The sequence below is a fragment of the Pelophylax lessonae genome (assembly GCF_965119305.1).
Source record: "Pelophylax lessonae genome assembly, chromosome: 9".
NCBI lineage: Eukaryota > Metazoa > Chordata > Amphibia > Anura > Ranidae > Pelophylax > Pelophylax lessonae.
The window spans coordinates 267,269,064-267,295,667 of NC_138776.1; the positions used below are offsets into that span (position 1 = coordinate 267,269,064).

Sequence of the window (26,604 nt, forward strand, 5' to 3'; positions counted from 1 at the left end):
GAGAGAAGGAGGAGGTGTCACCATGGGTTGGGTCCCTCTAGGAGAGAGTAGGAGGAGGTGTCACTGCTGGTTGGGTCTCTCTAGGAGAGAGAAGGAGGGGGTGTCACTGCTGGTTGGGTCCCTCTAGGAGAGAGAAGGAGGGGTGTCACTGCTGGTTGGATCCCTCTAGGAGAGAGAAGGAGGAGGTGTCACCACGGGTTGGGTCCCTCTAGGAGAGAGCAGGAGGGGGTGTCACTGCTGGTTGGGTCTCTCTAGGAGAGAGAAGGAGGGGGTGTCACTGCTGGTTGGGTCCCTCTAGGAGAGAGAAGGAGGGGTGTCACTGCTGGTTGGGTCCCTCTAGGAGAGAGAAGGAGGAGGTGTCACTGCTGGTTGGGTCCCTCTAGGAGAGAGAAGGAGGGGGTGTCACTGCTGGTTGGGTCCCTCTAGGAGAGAGAAGGAGGGGGTGTCACTGCTGGTTGTGTCCCTCTAGGAGACAGAAGAAGGAGGTGTCACTGCTGCTTGGGTCCCTCTAGGAGAGAGAAGGAGGGGGTGTCACTGCTGGTTGGGTCCCTCTAGGAGAGAGAAGGAGGGGGTGTCACTGCTGGTTGGGTCCCTCTAGTAGTGTAGTCTGATCTCTCCTGATCTTCAGCAGAGATTTTATCACAAGGAAGACATCATGCTGAGAAAGGAGCTGGATATTGCTTGTGGAAGCATATTAGGGGAGATCAGACTACATGACAGGACATTCAGTTTCTGTCCAGTCATTATCAACCTGCATTGCAGCTTCATTTGCTAGAAGAGCGCCACCTTTTGACTGAAAGAGGAAAATATGATATTTTCAGCGGTAACATTTCACAATTTTTTAATAAAAATGCTAATCTATTGATCCAGAAAAATAATTTATATTTGTATTATTAATGGTCGAACAACAATATTAAAATAATGGAGAGATGCCGGGGAGGCTGTGCAAGCATAGAAGCCACGGTGGTCGACAAGGACAAGCTAGGCCCAGGCACGAATGGAGAGAGGCCGTGCAAACACAGAAGCCACGGCAGCCAGAAGGGACAAGCTAGGCATAGACAGTATGGAGGGGCGCTGGGGTTGTCATGCAAGCATAGCACCTGCGGTGGCGGCTGGCACTGAGAATCCTGGCACAGACATGTGGGGGTGATGCCATTTTTTATAGCAGTGGCAGCAGTTAATACAGGCACTCCCGAAAGTGCCAGGCAAGTAAATGCTGCATGGCTGTATCTACAGGGGTGCTGGGGTGGGATAGCCGGCAGAGAGCAGTGGAGGACAATGAATGGAGGCCAGTGGAGGAATTGGTAAAGAGGGGTGAAAGACACTGAATGGAAGCCAGTGGAGGGACTGGCAGAAAGGGGTGGAAGACACTGAATGGAGACCAGTGGAGGGACTGGCAGAGAAAGGTGGAGGACACTGAATGGAAATCAGTGGAGCGATTGGAAGAGAGGGGTGGAGGACACTAAATTGAAGCCAGTGGAGCGTTTGGAAGAGAGGGGTGGAGGGCACTGAATGGAAGCCAGTGGAGGGATTGGCAGAGAGCGGTGGAGGACATTGAATGGAGGCCAGTGGAGGAATTGGTAAAGAGGGGTGGAAGACACTGGATGGAAGCCAGTTGAGGGACTGGCAGAAAGGGGTGGAAGACACTAAATGGAAATCAGTGGAGCGATTGGAAGAAAGCGTTGGAGGACACTGAATGGAAATCATTGGAGGGATTGGTAGTGAGGGGTGGAGGACGCTAAATGGAAGCCAGTGGAGGGATTGGTAGTGAGGGGTGGAAGACACTGGATGGAAGCCAGTGGAGGGACTGGCAGAAAGGGGTGGAAGACAATGAATGGAGGCCAGTGGAGGAATTGGTAAAGAGGGGTGGAAGACACTGGATGGAAGCCAGTGGAGGGATTGGCAGAGAGCGGTGGAGGACAATGAATGGAGGCCCGTGGAGGAATTGGTAAAGAGCGGTGGAAGACACTGGATGGAAGCCAGTGGAGGGACTGGCAGAAAGGGGTGGAAGACACTAAATGGAAATCAGTGGAGCGATTGGAAGAAAGTGTTGGAGGAGACCGAACGGAAATCATTGGAGGGATTGGTAGTGAGGGGTGGAGGACGCTAAATGGAAGCCAGTGGAGGGATTGGTAGTGAGGGGTGGAGGACGCTAAATGAAAGCCAGTGGAGGGATTGGCAGAGAGGGGTGGAGGACACTTATTGGAAGCCAGTGGAGGGATTAGCAGAGAGAGAGGTGGAGGACACTGATCGGGTGGTATGGTGGATAAGTCTAACAACAGCATTTATGATAGACTGATTGGGGATTGTCAGTGTAAAGGTAGGCCAACGAGGAAGGGGTTGCAATAGTCAAGGTGGAGAGTCAGGACTCCCTGTTCTGGATATGTACATGGGTTGCAGTACCCTACTCTGGCCCAAGCAAGAGAAAAGATTGTGGTTGAAATAAGGTACCCCAAATGCCAGGACAAATGAGAGATGACCACATTTCGCGAATAACAATGACCTTCTTTATAGGGTTACCAAAGTTTGGGAAGACATTTTGAGCAACTGTTGGTATGAAAGGTCCTCAATCTGGCTCATAATAAGGTTTTTGAGGGACACCTGGGAACTGAGAAAACGTAGGTGTGTATCGCTGACCTATTTTCTGGTATTTTTACTGGCCAGGGCTGCAAGCTGAAGCTATAGTGTACATCTTGTCCCACGTGCCAGTTTAACAGCTCCGGTTTTGCTGTGACACTTCTGCCCCCCTTTGGTACCCATACCTATAATTAGTGTTCCATTTGAGTGAATAGTGATAGATTTGGTAGGCCCCCCTGGTGAAATACGATCAAGGTCACCAATACATATTGGTGATCCTTGACTATGCAACACGGTAACTTGAACCTTAGTCTTTGTGGAATACCTGGTCCAAAACGATTGCCAGAGAACTCATCCAAGGGTTTACTAGAACAGGTTTTCTCAAATAAATTCTCACTGGCCAGAGAACCCTGTTCATGTTGTGGGTTATGACCAAAGTTGGCAAGCTGTTTCAAATATTATGCACATCTGTCTACCATGGATGGCCTGATAAAATGCCACACCAAGACCCTCAAAACCATGCTTTTAGCAGGTGGTGGAAAAAGATGGAAAAGACTGGAATTACCTTTTGCCAGCACTTCTTTTTGTCATGTACAAGGTGTTTCAGGCCTTCACAGGGTTTTAACCCTTTGTGCTAATATATGGACAGAGACTCCAGAGGTTGCTTGACACAGCAAAGGAAAAAGTCGTTGGCCAGAAGGCAAGCCAAGGTCACACCAGAAGGTCAGCAGAGATAAGCCATGGTCAGGAACTAACTGATGTCAGTCTAGGAATCAGCTGTCAGGTCACCTGAGGCCAGGTGACGACTGCACCCTGTTGGAGGTAGGGGTGCAGCGCAAGGTAGTGAACCCGATAGCAGACTGCTGCAGATGGACCGGAACGTGAGCCCAAGATTCCCCAGGGCGCGGAGTCTAAGACCCAGCAGGTGTTCACCAGAGCCTCTAGTAGTGAGGATGGACTGGGCCCAGGTCGCGGCCCCTGGGGTCCCCCGGGTCACGCTCCGTAGGGAGAGAAGGGAAGCAGCCACTTAGGACACACAGAATGGTGATGGGTAAACCGAGGTTAGGGTAACAGGCAGACGAGGGTAACCAAGGGACAGGCCAAAGGTCAGGGCAACAGGCAAACCGGAATAGTCAGAGACAAGCCAAAGTCGGTACACAGAAAAGTAGATCAAGCACACGGCAAACAGGAAACAAACACTGTTGAACAGCAAAGCAGACCTGCAGTGCACTGGTTAATATAGACTTTCTGTGATGACCTGGGCGGGGCAGGAACAGGAAGTAGAGGTGATAAAAAGGAACCAGAAATGCAGTCTGACCTCTAATACAGACATGAAGGGACAGGTAAGCTTGCCAACACTATTGCAAGTCCATGACATCAGCAAAGATACTGTAAGCCATGGTCAGGAACTAGCCAAGGTCACTCTAGGAACCAGCAGAGAAAAGATATGGTCAGGAACTATTCAAGGTCACTCTAGGAACCAGCAGAGATAAGCCATGGTAAGGAACTAGCTGAGGTCACTGTAGGAATCAGCAGAGATAAGCCATGGTCAGGAACTAGCTGAGGTCAATGTAGGAATCAGCAGAGTTAAGTTATGGTCAGGAACTAGCCAATGTCACTCTAGGAATCAGCAGAGATAAGATATGGTCAGGAACTATCCAAAGTCACTCTGGGAACCAGCAGAGATAAGCTATAGTCAGGAACTAGCCAAGGTCACTCTAGGAATCAGCAGAGATAAGCTATAGTCAGGAACTAGCCAAGGTCACTCTAGGAATCAGCAGAGATAAGATATGGTCAGGAACTCGCTGAGGTCACTCTCGAAATCAGCAGAGTTGCTTGACATAGCAAAGGAAAAAGTCGCTGGCCAGGAGGCAAGCCAAGGTCACACCAGAAGGTCAGCAGAGATAAGCCATGGTCAGGAACTAGCCGAGGTCACTCTAGAAATCAGCAGAGATAATCCATGGTCAGGAACTCGCTGAGGTCACTCTAGAAATCAGCAGAGATAAGCCATGGTCAGGAACTCGCGGAGGTCACTCTAGAAATCAGCAGAGATAAGTCATGGTCAGGAACTTGCTGAGGTCACTCTAGGAATCAGCAGAGATAAGCCATGGTCCGGAAGTTACCGAGGTCACTCTAGGAATCATCAGAGACAAGATATCATCAGGAACTAGCCAAGGTCACTCTAGGAACTAGCAGAGATAAGCTATGGTCAGGAAGTAGCGGAGGTCACCCTAGAAATCAGAAGAGATGGGATCTATGGAAAGGTCCATGTCCACCTACAGTTACATTCCCTTCCGTTTGGATCCCAGCTCCAGGGTGCACCCACACCCCTTCTATATTGCTGTCCATTCAGGAAGCCCCACCCTGTACCCTGTAATAATAAAATGTGAGTGTAATACTATGAGATTAACATTCTAATAATACACTACGGAGACACTCCTTTCTTTTTGTTCATAATGTTCCCGAGTCATGGACTAAGGAGAATGGTAAAGAACTGAAGTGGGAGTTCCTAACCCGAGAGAAGAGACTGAACTTTCTTTGGGGAAAGCGCCATATGGCCAACTTTTCCATAAGAGGTCACTAAATTCCAGCTATCCTTTCTGAGATCAGCACTGGGCACCTGGTGGAAGAATTTGGTGGATTGTGCAACACCGTACACTATTATAAACCTTCGGTTTATTATTTACGGACCTTTGATTTATCATGGACTATTTTTAATTCACATGTACAGTATATATTTTGATTAATCACTGAATTTTTAAATAATTTAATTCTTGGACTTGTGTGGGGCTGATATTTAGATTTGTATGATATTTGGAAACAATGGGGGGTGTGTTCTATTGGCATCTGGCAGTGTTATAATTATTTACCGGAGAGGTGGGAGTTTCAGAGCCTGGTTTGTGTTTGTAATTATGTTCCTTGAAAGCCTGAAGGTGCTCCTTGTAATCTGGGTCTCTCTATGCATCTACTGTGGGCAGCGAAAAAGTCTCAAACATGTGGTATCCTCATACTCAAGAGATGTAATAGAATATGTTTTGGCGTGCTATTGTGTGTGAGAAAAATCCTATTAACCACTTAACCCCCGGAAGATTTTACCCCCTTCCTGACCAGGGGGTATTTTGCGATTCAGCACTGCGTGACTTTAACGGACAATTGCGCGGTCGTGCAAAGCTGTACCTAAACGAATTTGACGTCCTTTTTTTCCCACAAACAGAGCTTTCTTTTGGTGGTATTTGATCACCTGTGCGATTTTTTGATCACGCGCTATAAACAAAAAAAGAGCGTCAATTTTGCAAAAATAACAATATTTTTCACATTTTTTTATATGAAATTCCCAAAAAAAAAAAGTAAAAATCAAAATTTTTTAACATTTTCGGCCAATTTGTTTTATGCTACATATGTTTGGTAAAAAAAATCGCAAAAAGCGTATTTTGATTGGTTTGCGCAAAAGTTATCGCGGTACTGCAACATTGCGGCGGACAGATCGGACCCTTGACTGATATTTTTGACACTTTTGGGGTTACCAGTGACATTACTACAGTAATCAGTGCTATATATATGCACTGTTACGGTAAAAATACACTGGCAGTGAAGGGGTTAACTTTATTTGAGAGGGAGGGGCTGTGTGTGTCCCTAGGGGCGTGATTCTAACTGTGATTGGCTGTGGCTTGAGGTGTAGTTACACTGATCAACGGTTCTACATAGTAGATCCGTATGATCAGTGACTCTACACAGGGAGAACTGACAGGCAGCTTGTTTACACAAGCTGCCTGCCTTTCTCCCTCTCCCCCGACGATCGCAGAGTGACCGGCGGACATTGGGTCCGCTGGTCACACGCGCGGGGGGGTGCGTGACCACGCGGGAGCGCGCCGCCGCCGGCGCGCGCTCGCTCCCCAGACCCTCCCAGGCTAGTGACGTACCGATACGTCACTCTGCCTGTGAGGGGCTGACCGCCGCCGTATATAGTCGTGCGGCGGTCGGCAAGTGGTTAATTGGCAACTTTGTGTTAAAAAATTAATTTTATTTTCTATCCACATTTTCCAAGAACTCGTGGAAATAATTCTTCAAATGACTCACCATGTCTCTTAAAAAATATCTTGGGGTATTTACTCTCAAAAATCGAGTCATTTTGTGGGTGTTTCTACTTTCCTGGTGCTCCAGGGCCTCCAAACGTGTGATAGGTAGTCAGAAATGCTATGCTCCTAGAAAGCCTGAAGATGCTTCTTGGATTTTGGGTCCCTCTGGGTGACCAGACTGTGAAAAAGTCTCACACGTGTGGAATCCCCATACGCAGAAGGAGTAGCAGAATGTTTTTTTGCATGTATCTGCAAGCATACCCATGATGTGTGTGTGTGAGAAAAACCGTATTCATTGGCAATTTCGTTTAAAAAAATAAATACATTTTAATTTTCTTCCGCATTTTCCAAATACTTGTGGCAATAAAATAAGGTCTTCAAATGACTCAACATGCCTCCTAAAATACCCTGGGATGTTTTCTCTCTAAAGTGTAGTCATTTTGTGGATGTTTCCATTATCCTGGTGCTCCAGGGCCTCCAAAAAATATTATAGAGAGTCAGGAAATTAGATGCGTAATGTATGTTCCTAGAAAGCTTGAAGGTGCTCCTTGAATTTTGGGACTCACTATGTGGCTAAGCTGTGAAAAAGTCTCACATATGTGGTATCACCATACTCAGTAGCAGTAGCAAAATGTGTTTTGGGCTGCAATTCTAAGTATGCCAATGATGTGTGCAAGAAATATCTTATTAATAACTAAATAAATTATTTTTATTTTCTTTCCGTATTTTCCAAAAACTTGTGGGAATAAAATAAGATCTTCAAACAACTCACCCTGCCTCCTAAAAATACATTGGGGGGTTTGCTCTCCAAAATATGGTCATTTTGTGGATGTTTCCACTGTCCTGGTGCTCCAAAAATATGATAGGCAGTCAGGAAATTAGATGCATTATTTATGACCCTAGAAAGTCTAAAGGTGCTCCTTGGATTTTGGGTCCCTCTGTGTAGATAGGCTGTGAAAAAGTCTCATAAATGTGGTATCACCATACACAGAAGTAGCAGAATGCTTTTTTGGGGTGTCATTTTAAGTATGCCTATGTTGTGTGTGACTTGTGGAAAAAAAAATTTTCTTTCTTCATTTTCTTAAAAAGGTGGCAACGAAATTACAAATTAAAAAAACAAAATTAACCATGCCTCTTACTAATTATCTTGGACTGCATTCTTTCCAAAGAGGAGTCATTTTGTTTTTTTTGTACTGTTCTTGCAATTTAGGGCCTTAAGAAATGAGATCAGCCGTCAGTACATCAGGATTGATCGATTTTTCAGATATATATCCCATAGTTTGTAGTCTTTATAACTTTCACACAGACTAAATAATAGACACTGATTTGGGTTTTTTTTACCAAAGAAATGTAGCAGAATACATTTTGGCCCAAATTTATTAATGAAGGATTATTTATTTGCAAAACTTTATAACAGAAAGTAAGAAAAACTTTTATTTATTTTCTTTTATCTTTTTATTGACTGTGGATGATGCATTTCCTGTTATAGATAGGCGGAGCCTCTCATGTGCTGTCCTGGAAGGGGAAATATGATTGGTGTAATAGACATTTCCTGTATTCGAGGCACCTAATGTGTTTTAAGGGTTGCGTGCGATTTATGATGACTGTAAAGATGGGCTTTCTGTGAAAAGCATTTCCCGCACTCAGTACAGGAGTACGGCTTCTCCCCCGTGTGAGACCGCAAATGTCTATCGAGATCGGTTTTCAACACAAAACATTTCTCGCACTCAGGGCAGGAATACGGCTTCTCTCCAGTGTGGTATTTCAAATGCCCATCGAGGCGAGATTTACGTAAAAAACATTTCCCGCACTCAGGACAGGAATATGGCTTCTCACCTGTGTGAGTCCTCAGGTGACGATCGAGATCCGTTTTCCATACAAAACATTTCTCGCACTCAGTGCAAGAATACGGCTTCTCCTTTGTGTGGCATCTCTGATGTGCAGCGTGATTGGACTTCCGCGAAAAACATTTCCCGCACTCGGAACAGGAGTACGGCTTTTCCCCTGTGTGGGACCTCTGATGGGTGACCAGTTCTGATTTATGAATAAAACCTTTCCCGCACTCAGGGCAGGAATGTAGCGCCTCACCCGTGTGTAATCTCTGATGTGCAGAAAAATAGGACTTCCTTGAAAAACATTTTCCGCATTCAGGGCAGGAATACGTCTTCTCCCCTTTGGTCAGATGGACAGATCTCTGATGTCTGACCAGTGAAGCTTTCTGAAAAAAACCTCTCCCGCACTCAGAACAGGAATAAGTCTTCTCCCCCGTGTGATATCTCTGATGGACAGTAAGACTTATTTCTGAGCTAAAACTTTCCCCACATTCAGTGCAGGAACATTTCTTCCACCCCTGAATTTCGAAACCATCCCTCACAGTTTGAGGTTGCTCAGAGTCAGAGGGATTCCATGGTCCATCCACACTGTGAAGTCCACCATCCATAGTTGAGCTCATTGTCTTTTCTCCGGCACAATCTCCTTTGATGCTCTCATCTTCCATTTTACAACCTGGAGATAAAGTGAGACGATCCTTTGAGGGTTTCTCCATGGCGTGTCCTGGAAAAATATAAAAACATCATCAATAGATCTGAGAGGGTTAGTTCACTTCCATCAAGATTCCATCTGGATCAGGTAGATATAAGTGAGCAGATGTTCTCTGTGGATGTCCCAACCAGATGGGACCCATCCCCTCTTAAAAGAACTGGTATAAAGGCATTGGGACCTCCTTCCAGATCCTTTCTATGCTTGTGTAGCCTTGTCAGAAAGTGAGGGAACTAATTGGGACTGAGAGGGGTATGCTGTTCACAGAACCTTATGCTTAGGCACAGTGTCATGTGTATATTGATAACAAAGTCAGCTCATAGTTTTTAGTTCATACTGGAAGACCCTCTGCTTGTGCACAGAGTGGATTGTCAAAGCCCAAGACCTCAGATGACAAGCAGCACACTGGAGGAAGCTTGGTGTGGTATATTCTCCAGGGAATATGTTTCAATCTTTCTGCTATGCCCTTTATTTCCATCTCAGCAAGACTGTTAATAGAGTTTCATATTGAAGCTAAACTTCAAAGCATTAATGAGGCAAAAGTACCTAAGTTTGTTTAAGGACGGGTTTAGTGAACCACATTGAGGGCACTTGGCCAAGGTATGGTTCAGGGGTGTACAAGCTCATCTTCCCCCTCTCTTTGGTAGCCAGTCAGTATCCTCTGATAAGTGTCTGTATATATATATATATATATATATATATATATATATTTTTTTTTTTTTTGCATGAGGTCCACCTTGACCTAAAAATCACTCTTTGGTCTATTCAAATCACTGTGAATGCAGGGGGCTTACACTTCACTCTCCCTAGTTCCACAAACAGCAATGTATCAGTAGCCATATACAGGACTGCACTACAACAGTAAGTCATTACCATCCCTGTTATTAAATAGTCTTTAAAAACCTGCAGAGTGGCTTTACCATTACTGAACTAAGCTCCCTGAGGACTCATGGGTGTAAAACCATCAGGCCTTGATGAATTGTTGGCTATCATCAAACTAAGCTCTTTGAGGACTCATGGGTGTAAACATCAGGCCTTGATGAATAGTTGGCTATCACTGAAATAAGCTCCTTGAGGACTCTTCGGTGTAAACATCAAGCCTTGATGAATAAACATCAGGCCTTGATGAATAGTTGCCTATCACTGAACTAAGCTCTCTGAGGACTAATGGGTGTAAACATCAGGCCTTGATGAATTGTTGGCTATCACTGAGCTAAGCTCCCTGAGGACTCATGGGTGTAAACATCAGGCCTTCATGAATTGTTGGCTTTTACTGAACTAAGCTCTTTGAGGACCCTTCGGTTTAAATATCAGGCCTTGATGAATAGTTGGCTATCACTGAACTAAGCTCCTTGAGGACTCTTCGGTGTAAATATCCGGCCTTGATGACTAGTTAGCTATCACTGAGCTAAGCTCCTTGAGGACTCATTGGTGTAAACATCAGGCCTTGATGAACTGTTGACTATCACTGAACTAAGCTCCTTGAGGACTCATGGGTGTAAACATCAGGCCTTGATGAATAGTTGGCTATCACTGAACTAAGCTCGAGGACTCTTCGGTGTAAATATCCGGCCTTGATGACTAGTTAGCTATCACTGAACTAAGCTCCTTGAGGACTCATTGGTGTAAACATCAGGCCTTGATGAACTGTTGCCTATCACTGAACTAAGCTCCTTGAGGACTCATGGGTGTAAACATCAGGCCTTGATGAACTGTTGACTATCACTGAACTAAGCTCCCTGAGGAGTCATGGGTGTAAACCAGGGATCCTCAAACTACCGGCCCTCCAGCTGTTGCAGAACTACACATCCCATGAGGCATTGTAAAACTCTGACATTCACAGACAAGACTAGGCATGATGGGAATTGTAGTTCCTAAACAAATGGAGGGCCATAGTTTGAAGACCCCTGGTGTAAACCCTCAGGCCCAGGTAAATTGTTGACTATCACTGAACTAAGCTCCCTGAGGACTCATGGCTGTAAACCATTAGGCCCTAGGGAAAATGTTATATTACACTTTTTAGGCCTGCTTTGGACCCCATTTTCTGACAAACACAGGGGTAATTCCCGCCCATTGGTAATGAGTATCCCTTCAAAAAGTCCTTATTTTTCCTGTGTGTAAAGCCAAGAGAAAAATACATTTGTCCTTTGTTAAGAACATTTGGCCCAAATTGGTTTCAATTCACAAGAAACGCAACTTGCTGAACTTGGCTTTTTTATGGTACCTTTCTTTCCTATAACTACATAAATAGAGTCTGAATCAACCAGAATACGGGTTATTCAAGAGAAAAATGCAGGTAGCCATTATCAATACAATATTGGCTGATATTACTCAGCTCTCCCCTACTCTGGACCAATCAGTGAGCAGTAACAGAGCAGAGATAAGAGAAGAATATATTATGGGTCACCTGTGCTGATCTGTGTAGGAGTGTCCTCCTCTATGAATGTCCTCGTCATTCCAGACTCCTCCATATATTGCTGATCATCCCTCACATATGTCTCTTCTACTTCATCCTCAACTTTCATGTTCATCAGATCTTCACCCTAAACCAACAGAATGGCAGAAAATAACATCTGTAACATAGAAGTATTTATGATGTGAGATCACATAGAAAATATCATCTTGTAGAGTCCACACATCGTCTCCACATGTCAGAGTGTTCAATCACTTTATGTTCCCGACCCTCAACTCCACCTACCTGATGATGGTGGGGGATGGTGTGACCTTCCTGTGTGGAATCCCGGGAATACAGAGGATGGGGACATCTCTCTCGTGAGTTTCTGGTATTAGGTGCCTTCATCCTATTCTTGTGTCCTTCAAAAAATTCTTCCGTCGCACCATACTCCTCATCCTCCTCTTTATACTCTTCTTTAACAACAATATTATAATCCCCGAAGTTTCCATTCTGGATAAATAGTAAAACATTCGTTGTAATAAACATGCTTGTGTATAAAATATAACAGTGATTGTTCCTCATTTACCTGATGATGGTGAGGGATGATGTGATCTTCCTGTGTGGAATCCCGGGAATACAGAGGACGGGGACATCTCTCTGGTGGGTTCCTGTAACTAGATGGCTCCACCATGGTGTCCTGGTACAGATTTCCGTGGCCTTTTGGAAACTCTGACTCCTCCATCACCCCATACTCCTCCTCTTTTATCTCTTCTTTAACCTCAACTTTAGAATCTTTCAGGTTTCCACTCTGAATATATAATAAAAATGACATCAATGGTAACAATGCAGATAATGTACAGATCCTAATGATACTATCAGTGATTGTTCCTCATCTACCTGATGATGGTGAGGGATGGTGTGACCTTCCTGTGTGGAATCCCGGGAATACAGAGGACGGGGACATCTCTCTGGTGGGTTTCTGTAGCTGGATGACTCCACCATGGTGTCCTGGTACAGATCTTTGTGTTCTTTTAGAAACTCTGACTCCTCCATCACCCCATCCTCATCATCCTCCTCTTTTATCTCTTCTTTAACCTCAACTTTAGAATCTCTCAGGTTTCCACTCTGAATATATAATAAAAATGACATCAATGGTAACAATGCAGATAATGTACAGATCCTAATGATACTATCAGTGATTGTTCCTCATCTACCTGATGATGGTGGGGGATGGTGTGACCTTCCTGTGTGGAATCCCGGGAATAGAGAGGACGGGGACATCTCTCTGGTGGGTTCCCATTACTGGATCCATCTGTAGGAAACACACACACTGACTGAATACATTGTTTCTATGTGTTTATCAGATGATGGGGGATCTAGGTGGAGCCTCCATACTGCTCTCTCCTTTACAATAAAGTCTCCTCTTACCCGGTGATGTGAGGGGCGGCTGATTCTCCATCATGACGTCCTTGTAGAGATCCTTGTGTCCTTCTAAATACTCCCACTCCTCCATGGAGAAATAGACAGTGACATCCTGACACCTTATAGGAACCTGACACACACAATGATACAGTCACCATCCAGACACATCCCTTGTCTGTTACTGGATAATGTCCCAGAATTCTCAACGCCAGACATCCCTTGTGTTGAACCCTCACAGATGATAGGAATAGTTACTTTCCCCTCATTATTCTTACATTGTAACAGCAGCTTCTCTGTAGATCAGCCTACTCTGTTCCCAAAGACCAGCAGGCATGCTAGTACATGTATTTCCATGGCTTTAACTTTCAAGGTTCCACTTTTACGTCTTATCCAAGTGTTCAAAACTGGTTGGCCACCTGTTGTCTATTCAATTGGTTGCCCATCCAGCAAGACCATCTACCCTTCTACTTAAGCTGGGCTCACTGCCTCAGGCTTTGCCAGACCAACAGCTAGTGTTCCTAGTGTCAAGTCACCCTTTGATTTCCAAGTAATTTCCTAATGTACCCCCATTCCTAGGGGAGGGGATTCCTTGTACACCCCCAGTGCTTCCTAGTGTCCCTGACTTCCTGTGAAGATTTCGAGTGACCCACTATACTCCTAGTGTTCTACGTTCTGAGAGACTTCTAGTGACTCTGATATTCCTAGTGATCCTGTAGCTGGATCCCTCTTGTCCTTTGCAAGCATCTCCCAGTGTGATCTCTGTACCCCCAGTGTTCCCAATGTGTTTCAGCCTGCTCCCAGTGTCTTCCAGCCTGCTCCCAGTGTCTTTCAGCCTGCTCCCAGTGTCTTCCAGCCTGCTCCCAGTGTCTTTCAGCCTGCTCCCAGTGTCTTCCTGCCTGCCCCCAGTGTCTTCCAGCCTGCCCCCAGTGTCTTCCAGCCTGCTCCCCAGTGTCTTCCAGCCTGCCCCCAGTGTCTTTCAGCCTCCTCCCAGTGTCATTCAGCCTGCTCCCAGTGTCTTCCAGCCTGCTCCCCAGTGTCTTCCAGCCTGCTCCCCAGTGTCTTCCAGCCTGCTCCCCAGTGTCTTCCAGCAGCCTGTCCCCAGTGTCTTCCAGCAGCCTGTCCCCAGTGTCTTCCAGCGGCCTGCCCCAGTGTCTTCCAGCGGCCTGTCCCCAGTGTCTTCCAGCAGCCTGTCCCCAGTGTCTTCCAGCGGCCTGTCCCCAGTGTCTTCCAGCGGCCTGTCCCCAGTGTTTTCCAGTGGCCTGTCCCCAGTGTCTTCCAGCAGCCTGTCCCCAGTGTCTTCCAGTGGCCTGTCCCCAGTGTCTTCCAGCGGCCTGTCCCCAGTGTCTTCCAGCGGCCTGTCCCCAGTGTTTTCCAGCAGCCTGTCCCCAGTGTCTTCCAGCAGCCTGTCCCCAGTGTCTTCCAGCAGCCTGTCCCCAGTGTCTTCCAGTGGCCTGTCCCCAGTGTCTTCCAGCGGCCTGTCCCCAGTGTTTTCCAGCAGCCTGTCCCCAGTGTCTTCCAGCGGCCTGTCCCCAGTGTCTTCCAGCAGCCTGTCCCCAGTGTCTTCCAGCAGCCTGTCCCCAGTGTCTTCCAGCGGCCTGTCCCCAGTGTCTTCCAGCGGCCTGTCCCCAGTGTCTTCCAGCGGCCTGTCCCCAGTGTCTTCCCGCCTGCCCTTAGTGTCTTCCAGTCTGTCCCCAGTGTCTTCCAGCTGCTCCCAGTGTATTCCAGTCTGCTCCCAGTGTATTCCAGTCTGCTCCCAGTGTCTTTCAGCCTCCCCCCAGTGTCTTTCGGCCTGCTCCCAGTGTCTTCCAGCCAGACTGCTCCCCAGTCTCTTCCAGTCTGCTCCCAGCCTGTCCCCAGTGTCTTCCGGCCTACCCCCAGTGTCTTCCGGCCTACCCCCAGTGTCTTCCGGCCTACCCCCAGTGTCTTCCAGGCTACCCCCAGTGTCTTCCAGGCTACCCCCAGTGTCTTCCAGGCTACCCCCAGTGTCTTCCCGTCTACCCCAGTGTCTTCCCGTCTACCCCAGTGTCTTCCAGGCTACCCCCAGTGTCTTCCAGCCTACCCCCAGTGTCTTCCCGTCTACCCCCAGTGTCTTCCCGTCTACCCCAGTGTCTTCCCGTCTACCCCAGTGTATTCCAGTCTACCCCAGTGTCTTCCCGTCTACCCCAGTGTCTTCCCGTCTACCCCAGTGTCTTCCCGTCTACCCCAGTGTATTCCAGTCTACCCCAGTGTCTTCCCGTCTACCCCAGTGTCTTCCCGTCTACCCCAGTGTCTTCTAGCCTACCCCCAGTGTCTTCCAGCCTACCCCAGTGTCTTCCCGTCTACCCCAGTGTCTTCCCGTCTACCCCAGTGTCTTCCCGTCTACCCCAGTGTCTTCTAGCCTACCCCCAGTGTCTTCCAGTCTACCCCAGTGTCTTCCAGTCTACCCCCAGTGTCTTCCGGCCTGCCCCAGTGTCTTTTGGCCTGCCCCAAGTGAATCTCAGTGTGTTCCCGCTTGCAACCTGTATCCTTCCACCTCCATCTGCTGGAGATAAAATAGGTTCCGATGACTATGGAGGAAGAGGATGGACATGAGGGGGGGGGGGGGGGTTACTGGGTGTAAATAGAATATACTGTAATATCTTATTACCTCCTCTGCTGCCACTTCCAGCGAAGTCTCCTCTCTACTTCCTCCCAACTCACCTCTGACCCGGAACTTCTTATTTATACCTGACATCACTTCCTGTCTTCCATAGAGATTTCCTGTATCTAAGGTAGAAGTTAAATCACCACCTTGTGGAGGTCAGGGGAACTGCAGCCCCGAGAAGCATCTCGTAGTGTGAAAAGGAACACTTTATAATCAGAGTATAGCTTTAAGTCATAGTCCTGGGATATTGATCCGGTCAGTTAAGTAGCAGAGGGGGTTGTTAATCAGTTTTAATGAAATTAACAAGAGGTGCACTAGATGGGCAACAATGAGACGACCTCTAAAACAGGAATGGTTTTACAGGTGGAGGCCACTGACATTTTTTCCTTACTCATCTTTTCTGTTTCTCACTAGTTTTGCATTTGGCTGGGGTCGGTGTCACTACTGGTAGCATGAGGCCATACCTGGACCCTATAGAGGTTACACAGGCAGTCCAACTCCTCCAGGATGGCTCATCAATACGTGCCATTGTCAGAAGGTTTGCTGTGTCTCCCAGCACAGTCTCAAGAGCATTGAGAACATTCCAGGAGACAGGCAGTTACTCTAAGAGCGCTGGACAGGGATGTAGAAGGTCCTTAACCCATCATCCTTTGTGCAAGGAGGAACAGGATGAGCACTGCCAGAGCCCTACAAAATGACCTCTTAGCAGGCCACTGGTGTGAATGTCTCTGACCAAACAATCAGAAATAGACTTCATGAGGGTGGCCTGAGGGCCGACGTCCTCTAGTGGGCGCTGTGCTCACTGCCCGGCACTGTGGAGCTCGATTGGCATTTGTCATTGAACCCCAGAATTGGCAGCTCCACCACTGGCGCCCTGTGCTTTTCACAGATGAGAGCAGGATCACCCTGAGCACATGTGACAGACGTGAAAGGGTCTGGAGAAGCCGTGGAGAACATTATGCTGCCTGTAACATCATTCAGCATGACCGGTTTGGTGGTGGGTCAGTGATGGTCTGGGGAGGCGTATCCATGGAGGGACACACAGACCTCTACAGGCTAGACAATGGCACCCTGACTGCCATTAGGTATTGGGATGAAATCCTTGGACCCATTGTCAGACCCTATGCTGGTGCAGTGGGTCCTGGGTTCCTCCTGGTGCACGACAATGCCCGGCCTCATGTGGTGAGAGTATGCAGCCAGTTCCTGGAGGATGAAGGAATTGATACTATTGAATGGCCCCCACGCTCACCTGACCTAAATCCAATAGAACACCTCTGGGACATTCTGTTTCATTCCACCCGACCCGCCAGGTGCCACCTCAGTCTGTTCAGGAGCTCAGTGATGCCCTGGTCCAGATCTGGGGGAAATACCCCAGGACACCATCCATCATCTCATTAGGAGCATGCCCCGATGTTGTCAGGCATGCCTACAAGTACATGGGGGCCGTACACACTACTGATATATATATATATAATTTTTATTGAGAAAGAAATGTGGACAGTGCACACAAACCGTCATACAATTTTTGGTTTGCATGTCTCGGTACATATTGTAAACATAAAAAGTACATTTTTGTATACTGGTGAAAAAATGAGGTATACAACAATACAATCTTCTATAACAGGGAACCTCAAACTCTGGCCCTCCAGCTGTTGTGGAACTACACGTCCCATGATGCATTGTAGAACTCTGACATTCATAGACATGACTAGACATGATGGGAATTGTAGTTCCTGAACAACTGGAGGGTCGTAGTTTGAAGACCCCTGTTCTATAAGCTGGGTGAAAAACAAACACAAACCGCGGTCACCATCTGGTTGATAGGACCAAGTCTATAGGTAAGTAAGGTAGCAGAGGGAGGAAAAAAGAAAAATGAGAGGAAAGAGGAATCTAAAGAGTAGAGAGGAGGGGAGAAGAGAGGAGAGGTGATGAGATGGATTGGAATGGAATGGACCCCGGATGAAATCCTTAACCCGCCATTAAGCCTGAAGAAACAATTATCATTACATCATCAATAAAAGAACAGAGAATTAGTTCTCATTTGGATGGGGACATCATGTCCCCATATTTTTGTGTATAGGTGAAGGCTAGCCAGTAGACCCATATTTTATATGCTACTGAAGAGAGACCTCTGTGAGAATAGGTCAGATCTTCCATGTGGTCAATATTATGGAACCACTGCTGAAGGGTTGGAATAGTAGGCTGAGCCCAAAAACGGGGTTTGAGGGACTTCTCTGCATTCAGGAGATGGGGTGTGATAGAGCGTTTATATTGGACACCTCACCCGTCCACACAGTGAAACAATATTACCCAAGGGTCTTTACGAATCGGGAAACCTTGGATTTTGCCAATCCAGTAAAGCACCTCTGACCAAAAACCTTGTATCTTGGGACAGTGCCACCAGATGTGAGCATGTGAGGCCTTGTCGCCACAACCCCTCCAACACTGGGCCGAGGTGAGAGGAAAGATACGATGGAGTGCTACCGGGGTACGATGCCAGCGTGTCAATAGTTTATAATTAATTTCAGCTGTTTTCGAAGAGGTGGATGTAGTATGGACCAATTGTAGAACCTTGGAACGCTGAGCATCAGTGAGACCACTTTGCAGATCTCTTTCCCAGGTTTTTAGGAAATGGGGAGCAGTGTTTGAGGTGAGGTCCTGAAGAGCATTGTAGAATTGCGATAACGTCCTTTGAGGGGGGGTTTCGCGGGGCAAAGATCTGTTCCACTGGGGTGAGATCGGACAAGAAATGCAGTGGTTTTGGTAGCAGTTTAACCCAGCTCCCCTCACATAAAAACCCTCACAACCCCCCTCCCCCCCTTCTTTTATTTTTGGGAGCCGAAAGTCAGTTTAGGAAGGATGGCAGAACACTGCTACTCCTTAGAGTGATGCGTGCCTTCCAGTCTATGAAGCATTTAATTACGATCCCAGAATGTGGAGCAACACATTCCCAAGGGGAAGTTGCATTACTGCCCTGGTTTAGAGGTAGAGGGTTGGGTGACTCTAGACCACATGGGCCGAATCCAGCCCGCTTGGCCATTTCATGTGCCTCTTGCACCTCTTCTGCATCTGCTGTCGACAGCAGAGAGGACAGAACTCCTCTGCCAGATCCTCCACATCTTCATGCAGCAATGGAGAGGCTCGTCTCTCCTGCAGTCATATAGTTACATACTAGGTGAGGTTGAATAAAGACAATAGTCCATCCAGTCCAAACTGTGTAGGTGTGTGTGGCCGTAATCATCTCTCATACCCCTGAATGTTCTGATCCTTGAGATGTAAGTCTAAGAGTCTTTTGAAAGCCACCATACTTCCTGCAGAAACCACCTCTTGTGGTAGAGAATTCCACAATCTTGTAGCCCTAACAGTAAAGAATCCCCCACATTGCCTGAGGTTAAAACGCTTCTCCTCTAATTGCATTGTATGCCCTCGTGTCCTCATGCAATCCTTCCGACTGAATAGCTTTTTTTCTATGCTGAGATCACCATTGAGATATTTATAAATTGCTATCATGTCCGCTCTCAGGCGTCTCTTCTCCAAGGAGAATAAATCAAGCGATTGTAGACGCTCTTCATAATTAAGGTCCTCCAATCCCCTAATTAGTTTAGTTGCCCTTCTCTGGACTCTCTCCAGTTCCAACACATTCCTCCTGAGGACTGGTGACCAGAACTGGACAGAATACTCCAGATGCGGTCGAACCAGAGTTTTATAAAGTGGAAGGATTATAGTTTTATCTATGAAATACATCCCTTTCTTTATGCATGCTAATATTCAGTCGGCAGCAGAGAGTTACATAGAGGACAGAACTCTTTCTACAGGTCCTTCACCCCCTTGTCTCCACCTTCACTGGTCTCAGTATAGCTGATTCCAGCCCTCCTCTGGTCCTCTTTCAGACCCTGAACTTCCTGCTTCCCAGCTCTGCCCCCAGCTTCTTCCTGGTAGGGAGGTGCACTGTGATGTAAGGGAGGGACGTCTAGTCTTATAGATCCAACCAGCCCTCTGAGGGCAACCATAATGGTGATGGAGCCCGCGGTGAAATTTAATTTGACACCCCTTGCTCTAGATCAGAGATCTCCAAACTATGGCTCTCCAGCTGTTGCGGAACTTCACATCCCATGGAGGCATTGTAAAACTCATATCTTCATATGTTCTGGGATTGTCCAATAATAGCGACCTATTGGTCTAGTGCAGGGATCCTCAAACTACGGCCCTCCAGCTGTTGCGGAACTACACCTCCTATGAGGCATTGACATTCACAGAAATTACCAGGCATGATGGGAATTGTAGTTCCTGAACAACTGGAGGGCCATAGTTTAAAGACCCCTGCTCTAGTGCAGTGATGGCGAACCTTGGCACCCCAGATGTTTTGGAACTACATTTCCCATGATGCTCAACTATAATGCAGAGTGCATGAGCATAATGTAAAATGTAGTTTCAAAACATCTGGGGGGGCCAAGGTTCACCATCACTGGTCTAGTGTCTTTGTGGAGAATAATACACGCCTGCAGCTTTTCCTTCCTGCCTCCCCAGAACTGGCATTGTTGGGTATTCACGAAGATAGCCAACGTTCCCAACACTCCAAGTTACTGATTTCTTATCTATTGTATTACGCTAGAAAAGAAATCCTATTGAAGTGGTCTTCACCGACCCCTCCGGGTCTGTCCTCCTGGGAAAATATGGTGGACGCGGCTTTGCTCATACACAAAATCACTTATATAAATAGTGGTTGCCTCTGGAAATATGATAAGGTTTGGTCTCCCTGGACCTCTGAGGCCCCATCCACAACTGAGCATTTTTCAGCTTGTAAAATGCTCATCTCTGAACTTCCAAAACGCCCAACAAGCAAAATCAAAAAATTCATTTCAATGGCCCCTGTTCACATCTGAGCATTTTGTCGCCTGAAGCAAAACCCCCTGAAGCTCAAAAAAGTACATGAGCTTCTTTTTGGCAGATTACAAGCGTTTTTGATCAGATGTCAATGACTTCTTCCAAACACCTGCAAAGATTGCCCGAAAAATGCCTAAAAACGATAAGCTTTAGGTGTGAATGGACCTCTGGCTGAAATAGATGTAGATATGTCTGTGGATGTGTGGGCTGAGGAGCTCTGGACAGAGGGAGGGACTAAGCAATCTAATTTCTGCTACCCCCCAATCCACACCCCTCCCTCCTTCTTTGGTACAGCTTAGCCATGTTCTCACATATGAAAGATGTTTTGGAACTACATTTCCCATGATGCTCATGCACTCTGCAGTGTAGTGCAGCATTATGGGAAATGAAGTAACAAAACATCTGGGGTGCCAAGGTTCGCCATCACTGCCCTAGACACACTCCTAAACCTTGTGGACAGACTTCCCAGAAGAGTCTAGTTCATCCACCCCAAACTCGCTCATCCATGTCTTTATGGGCCTTGCTTTGTGAACTGGTGCGCAGTCATGTTGGATCAGGAAGGGGCCATCCCCAAACTCTTCCCACAAATTTGGAAGCATGAATTTGTCAGAAATGTCTGGGTATGCTGACGCCTTAAGTGTCCCCTTCACTGGAACTAAGGGGCCAAGCCCAACTCCTGAAAAACAACCCCACGCCATAATCCCCTCTCCACCAAATGGGTTGGACCTGTGCACATAGCAAGGTCTATAAAGACATGGATGAGCGAGTTTGGGGTGGAGGAACTAGACTCTTCTGGGAAGGCCGTCCACAAGGTTTAGGAGTGTGTCTATGGGAATGTTTGACCATTCTTCCAGAAGCGCATTTGTGAGGTCAGGCCCTGACATGGGACAAGAAGGCCTGGCTTCTGGAAGAATGGTCAAACATTCCCATAGATATACTCCAAAACCTTGTGGACAACCTTTCCAGAAGAGTCTAGTTCCTCCACCCTAAACTCGCTCATCCATGTCTTTATGGACCTTGCTTTGTGCACTGGTGCTCAGTCATGTTGGAACAGGAAGAGGACAACCCCAAACTGTTCGCACAAAGTTGGGAGCATGAAATTGTCCAAAATGTCTTGGTATGCTGACGCCTTAAGCGTTCCCTTCACTGGAACTAAGGGGCCAAGCCCAACCCCTGAAAAACAACCCCACGCCATAATCCCCCCTCCACCAAATGGGTTGGACCAGTGCACATAGCAAGGTCTATAAAGAAATGGATGGGCAAGTATGGGGTGGAGGAACTTGACTGTCCTGATCCCAACGCGATAGAACACCTTTGGGATGAATTAGAGCAGAGACTGCGAGCCAGCCCTTCTCATCCAACATCATCGCCTATCCTCACAGATGCACTTCTGGAAGAATGGTCAAACAATCCCATAGACACACTCCTAAACCTTGTGGACAGCCTTCCCAGAAGAGTTGCAGCTGTTAAAGCGCCAAAGGGTGGGCCAACTCAATATTAAACCCTTTGGACTAAGACTGGGATGCCATTAAAGTTCATGTGTGTGTAAAGGCCCAATACTTTTGGTAATATAGTGTATATGCAAAATGTACAGTATGGTTCAAACCTGATTAGAAAGAGGTCTTCTGTGCCGAGAGACCTCTGGGGCATTTGAACAAATGTATAAAATGAGTCAGGGGAAGGAACAACTAGGAAAATACAGTAAGGTCATATATTAGCCAAGGAGGAAGTGAGAAGATAAGAGCAGGTTATGGCAATTGATAAGGAGATCTCTAAGTAACAAACAACATTGGTACAATACATATAAAAATACAGTGAAAGGTTATACAACAATAAAAATAATATACGTCATTATGTAAAATCCATAACCTGGGAGATGGTTTCAGTGATGAGAATGTAGTTGGTGTTGCAGAAACACGGCTTGACTCCTCACAAGACTGGGCTGTTTGTATTCATGCTGATCCTCTTGTTTAGAGGGACACAGGACATAGAAAAGATGGAGGGGGGGGAATTTCTCTATAGTAGATGTGATGTTAAAGTGAGGCAGAAAGAGGATCTTGTGATTGGAGGTGGTGATGGTGCGGAGGGGAAATTACGGGTGTAATTGGGAATGAGAATGTAGTTGGTGTTGCAGAAACATTGCTTGACCCCTCACTAGACTGGGCTGTTTGTATTCATGCCGATCCTCTTGTTTAGAGGGACACGGGACATAGAAAAGATGGAGGGGGGTTTCTCTATGTTACATGTGATGTGAAAGTGAGAAAGATGATCTTGTGATTGGAGGTTGTGATGGTGCGGAGGAGGAATTACAGGTGGAATGATAGATAGGAATGAGAATATGGGGTATCGCTATGTTGGATGTGATGTGAAAGTGAGGAAGAAAGATGATCTTGTGGTTGGAGGTGGTGATGGTGTGGAGGAGGAATTACGGGTGGAATGATAGATGGTAATAAGAATGTAGTTGGTGTTCCAGAAACACGGCTTGACTCTTCACAAGACTGGGCTGTTTGTATTCATGCTGATCCTCTTGTTTAGAGGGACACGGGACATAGAAAAGATGGAGGGGGGTTTCTCTATGTTAGATGTGATCTGAAAGGGAGTAAGATCAATCGAAAGGGGCCTGTTACGCAAAGGATGAGGTTTCTCATCCTCATCCACTTGACTGTTCGGTAGATTTCCCCCCAACCTTCATGACCAGGCCATTTTTTGCGACCAGGCCATTTTTTAGTTACTTTACCTGACAATTGCGCGGTCATAGGACGCTGTACCCAAATAAAAATTATATTATTTTTTCCCCACAAATAGAGCTTTCTTTTGGTGGTATTTCATCACCTCTGTGTTTTTTTTTTTTTACATTTTTTTGCGCTATAAACAAAAAAAAACCTGACAATTTTGAAAAAATAAAATATTTTTTACTTTCTGCTATAAAACGTCCAATGAAAAAAAAATGTAAAAAAAAAAAAAAAATCCAATTTCTTCATAAATTTAGGCTAATATGTATTCTTCTACATATTTTTGATAAAAAAAAACATTTCCAATAAGCATATATTGATTGGTTTACATGAAAATTTACAAACTATGGGATGTATTTATGGAATTTAAATTTATTTTTTTAATACTAATAATGGTGGCGATCAGCGACTTATAGCGAGACTGTGACATTGCGGTGGACTCTTACGTGACACTTTTGGGGGGACCAGGACACGAATACAGTAATCAGTGCTAAAAATATGCACTGTCACTGCGCTAATGACACTGGCTGGGAAAAGGTTAAACATCAGGGGGGATCAAAGGGTTAACGATGTGCCTAGCCAGTGTTGATGTGTACTGTGGGAGGTTCTTTTACTGAGGCAAGAGATGGATTTTGTTCCTTGCTTTACATAGGCAGATCTCAGTCCTGTGTGTATTACCGATGATCGGCGAGTGCCGGCGGAAATCCAGTGCCCGCCACCTGCAGATTGGTTTCTGGTGTGAATAACCACCGCATAAGTGCCGCGCCCCCCGCAGGCAGGATCCCTTATAGGAGGGCCACCCTGTAGCATTAAAATTGCTATGGCGCGGGTGGCAAGTGGTTAAAATGGCTGGAGAGGAGGACAATGGGTTTAATAGAGAAGGTGGTGGCAGGGCATTGACAGAGGGTGTAACCAGAAGAGATGGTGGAAGGTTGTGGCAGTTCATATGGATATCTAGCCAATACAAAATACACAAATTGGGATACAGCAAAAATTTGACAAAATATAGCGAGTTAAACAAAAAGCCAGGAGGCCGGCAAACAAAAAAAGAGAGAGCTTGATATTTTGGTGAGAAACACCATGACTTACGAGCTGGTGTTACAGAAACACTGCTCTACTCTGCACAAGACTGGGCTCTTGGCATTCATGTTGATACCCTTGTTTTGAGGGACATAGAAAAGATGGAGATGTTGAGAAACATGTCCTGCATGTAGAACGTTAATACGCCTTCGAGGGTTGTGCGCGCAGGATGCTACTACACCTCAAGGGTTGTGTGGGACCTCTGATGTCTGGTAAGACTAGATTTCTGTAAAAAACATTTCCCGCACTCAGGACAGGAATACGGCTTCTCCCCAGTGTGCAATCTCTGATGCGTGACAAGCTGTGACTTCCGTTGATAATGTGTCCCACACTCAAGGCAGGAATAAGGCTTCTCACCCGTGTGAGACCTTTGATGTATGACGAGCTGCGATTTCTGTTGATAACATTTCCCACACTCAGAGCAACAATACGGCTTCTCCCCCGTGTGGGACCTCTGATGTTCGTCAAGTACGGATTTGCGCTTATAACATTTCCCGCACACGGAGCAGGAATATGGTTTCTCCGCTGTGTGCGACCTCTGATGGATGATGAGTTCTGATTTCCGTGGGTAACCTTGCCCGCACTCAGAGCAGCAGAACGGCTTCTCACCTGTGTGTAATCTCTGATGTTCGACAAGCACCGATTTCCGCTTGTAACATTTCCCGCACTCAGGACAGGAATACGGCTTCTCTGCTGTGTGAGACCTCTGATGTATGACAAGGTTTGGTTTCTGTCGATAACATTTCCCGCACTCAGGACAGGAATATGGCTTCTCGCCCGTGTGAGACCTCTGATGTACAGCAAGCTCTGATTTCCACACAAAACATTTTCCGCACTCAAGGCAGGAATATCTTCTCTCCCCTGTGTGAACTCTTTCATGTTTTACAAGTAGTGATTTCTCTGTGAAACATTTCCCGCACTCGATACATGAATATGGTTTCTCTCCCGTGTGGTATCTCTGATGTGCAGTAAGATTGGACTTGTATGAAAAACATTTCCCGCACTCAGGGCAGGAATACGGCTTCTCCTCCGTGTGAGATCTCTGATGTCTGACCAGTGCCGATTTATAAAGAAAACTTTTGCCGCACTCAGGACAGGAATGTAGTGCCTCACCGGCATGCAATTTCTGAGGTACAGTAGGATCATATTCCGGTAGAAGAGATTCCCCATACTCAGGACTGGAATGTGTCTCCTCAGCTGCGTGAGATCCCTGATGTACAGTAAGAGTTAATTCAGAGGGATTCCATGGTCTATCCACACTGTGAAGTCCACCATCCATAGTGGAGCTCATTGTCTTTTCTCCTCCACAATCCCCTGTGATGTCCTCATCTTCCATTTTACAACCTGGAGATAAAGTGAGACGATCCTTTGAGGGTTTCTCCATGGCGTGTCCTGGGAAAATATAAAAACATCGTCAATAGATCTGAGAGGGTTAGTTCACTTCCATCAAGATTCCATCTGGATCAGGTAGATATGAGTGAGCAGATGTTCTCTGTGGATGTCCCAACCAGCTGGGACTTTTCCACTCATAAAGGAACTGGTAAGGTCTTCCAGATAAATGATGCAGTCAGGAAGACTTATCAGAAAATAAGAGAACCAGTGGGCAATAGGGGTTGTTTTTTTGTCACCCAACCCCCTTAATATGCATGTGAGATAGGGACCTTAGATTGTAAGACCTTAGAGGGCAGGGGCTGATGTGAACAAAAAAGAATGTCAAGTGCTACATAGAGAATCAGAGCTGTGATAAAACTAATGTGCAAGATAGGTTTCAGTACAGGGAGGGGACCATTATCAAACTATTATTGGCTGATATCACTCAGCTCCCGCCCTACTCCGGACCAATCAGAGTGCAGTAACAGAGCAGAGATAGGAGAAGAATATATTATGGGTCACCTGTGCTGATCTCTGTAGGAGTGTCCTCCTCTATGAATGTCCTCGTCATTCCAGCCTCCTCCGTATATTGCTGATCATCCCTCACATACGTCTCTTCTACTTCACCCTCAACTTTCATCTTCATCAGATCTTCACCCTAAACCAACAGAAAATAACATCTGTAACATAGAAGTATTTATGATGTGAGATCACATAGAAAATATCATCTTGTAGAGTCCACACATCGTCTCCACATGTCAGAGTGTTCAATCACTTTATGTTCCCGACCCTCAACTTCATCTACCTGATGATGGTGAGGGATGGTGTGACCTTCCTGTGTGGAATCCCGGGAAAACAGAGGACGGGGACATCTCTCTGGTGGGTTCCTGGTATTAGGTACTTCCA

At 46.3% G+C, this 26,604-nt stretch overlaps 3 protein-coding genes across 3 annotated transcripts in view; 2 read left to right on the top strand and 1 right to left on the bottom strand.

Annotated features, from left to right (window-relative positions):
* LOC309562972 (uncharacterized protein) overlaps nucleotides 1–26,604 on the top strand; it is a 581,033-nt gene that overhangs the window by 27,421 nt on the left and 527,008 nt on the right.
* The window catches only part of LOC309563967 (uncharacterized protein), a gene marked incomplete at its 3' end in the record, with an annotated part of 94,728 nt that overhangs the window by 2,939 nt on the left and 65,185 nt on the right, over nucleotides 1–26,604 (top strand). The window lies entirely within an intron of this gene.
* LOC309563969 (uncharacterized protein) lies at nucleotides 8,058–25,716 on the bottom strand. Its single transcript, XM_082268599.1, has 6 exons — nucleotides 24,509–25,716; nucleotides 24,337–24,404; nucleotides 14,054–14,981; nucleotides 12,484–12,708; nucleotides 11,599–11,734; nucleotides 8,058–9,206 (listed from the first exon to the last, which is right to left on the bottom strand). The coding sequence occupies exons 1-6, from the start codon at nucleotides 25,709–25,711 to the stop codon at nucleotides 8,221–8,223; spliced, it is 3,546 nt and encodes a 1,181-aa protein (XP_082124725.1). The 5' UTR covers nucleotides 25,712–25,716; the 3' UTR covers nucleotides 8,058–8,220.

Bases quoted from the DNA above. Each gene is read 5' to 3' on its own strand.
- LOC309563969 (XM_082268599.1), bottom strand. From the start codon at position 25,711: ATGGAGAAACCCTCAAAGGATCGTCTCACTTTATCTCCAGGTTGTAAA. The intron at 12,709-14,053 runs GCTGGAAGACAC...TATATTCAGAGT, and splicing joins TGGAAGACACTGGGGAGCAG to GGAAACCTGAGAGATTCTAA. The intron at 9,207-11,598 runs GTGACCCATAAT...ATATTTTTCCAG, and splicing joins TCCTACACAGATCAGCACAG to GACACGCCATGGAGAAACCC.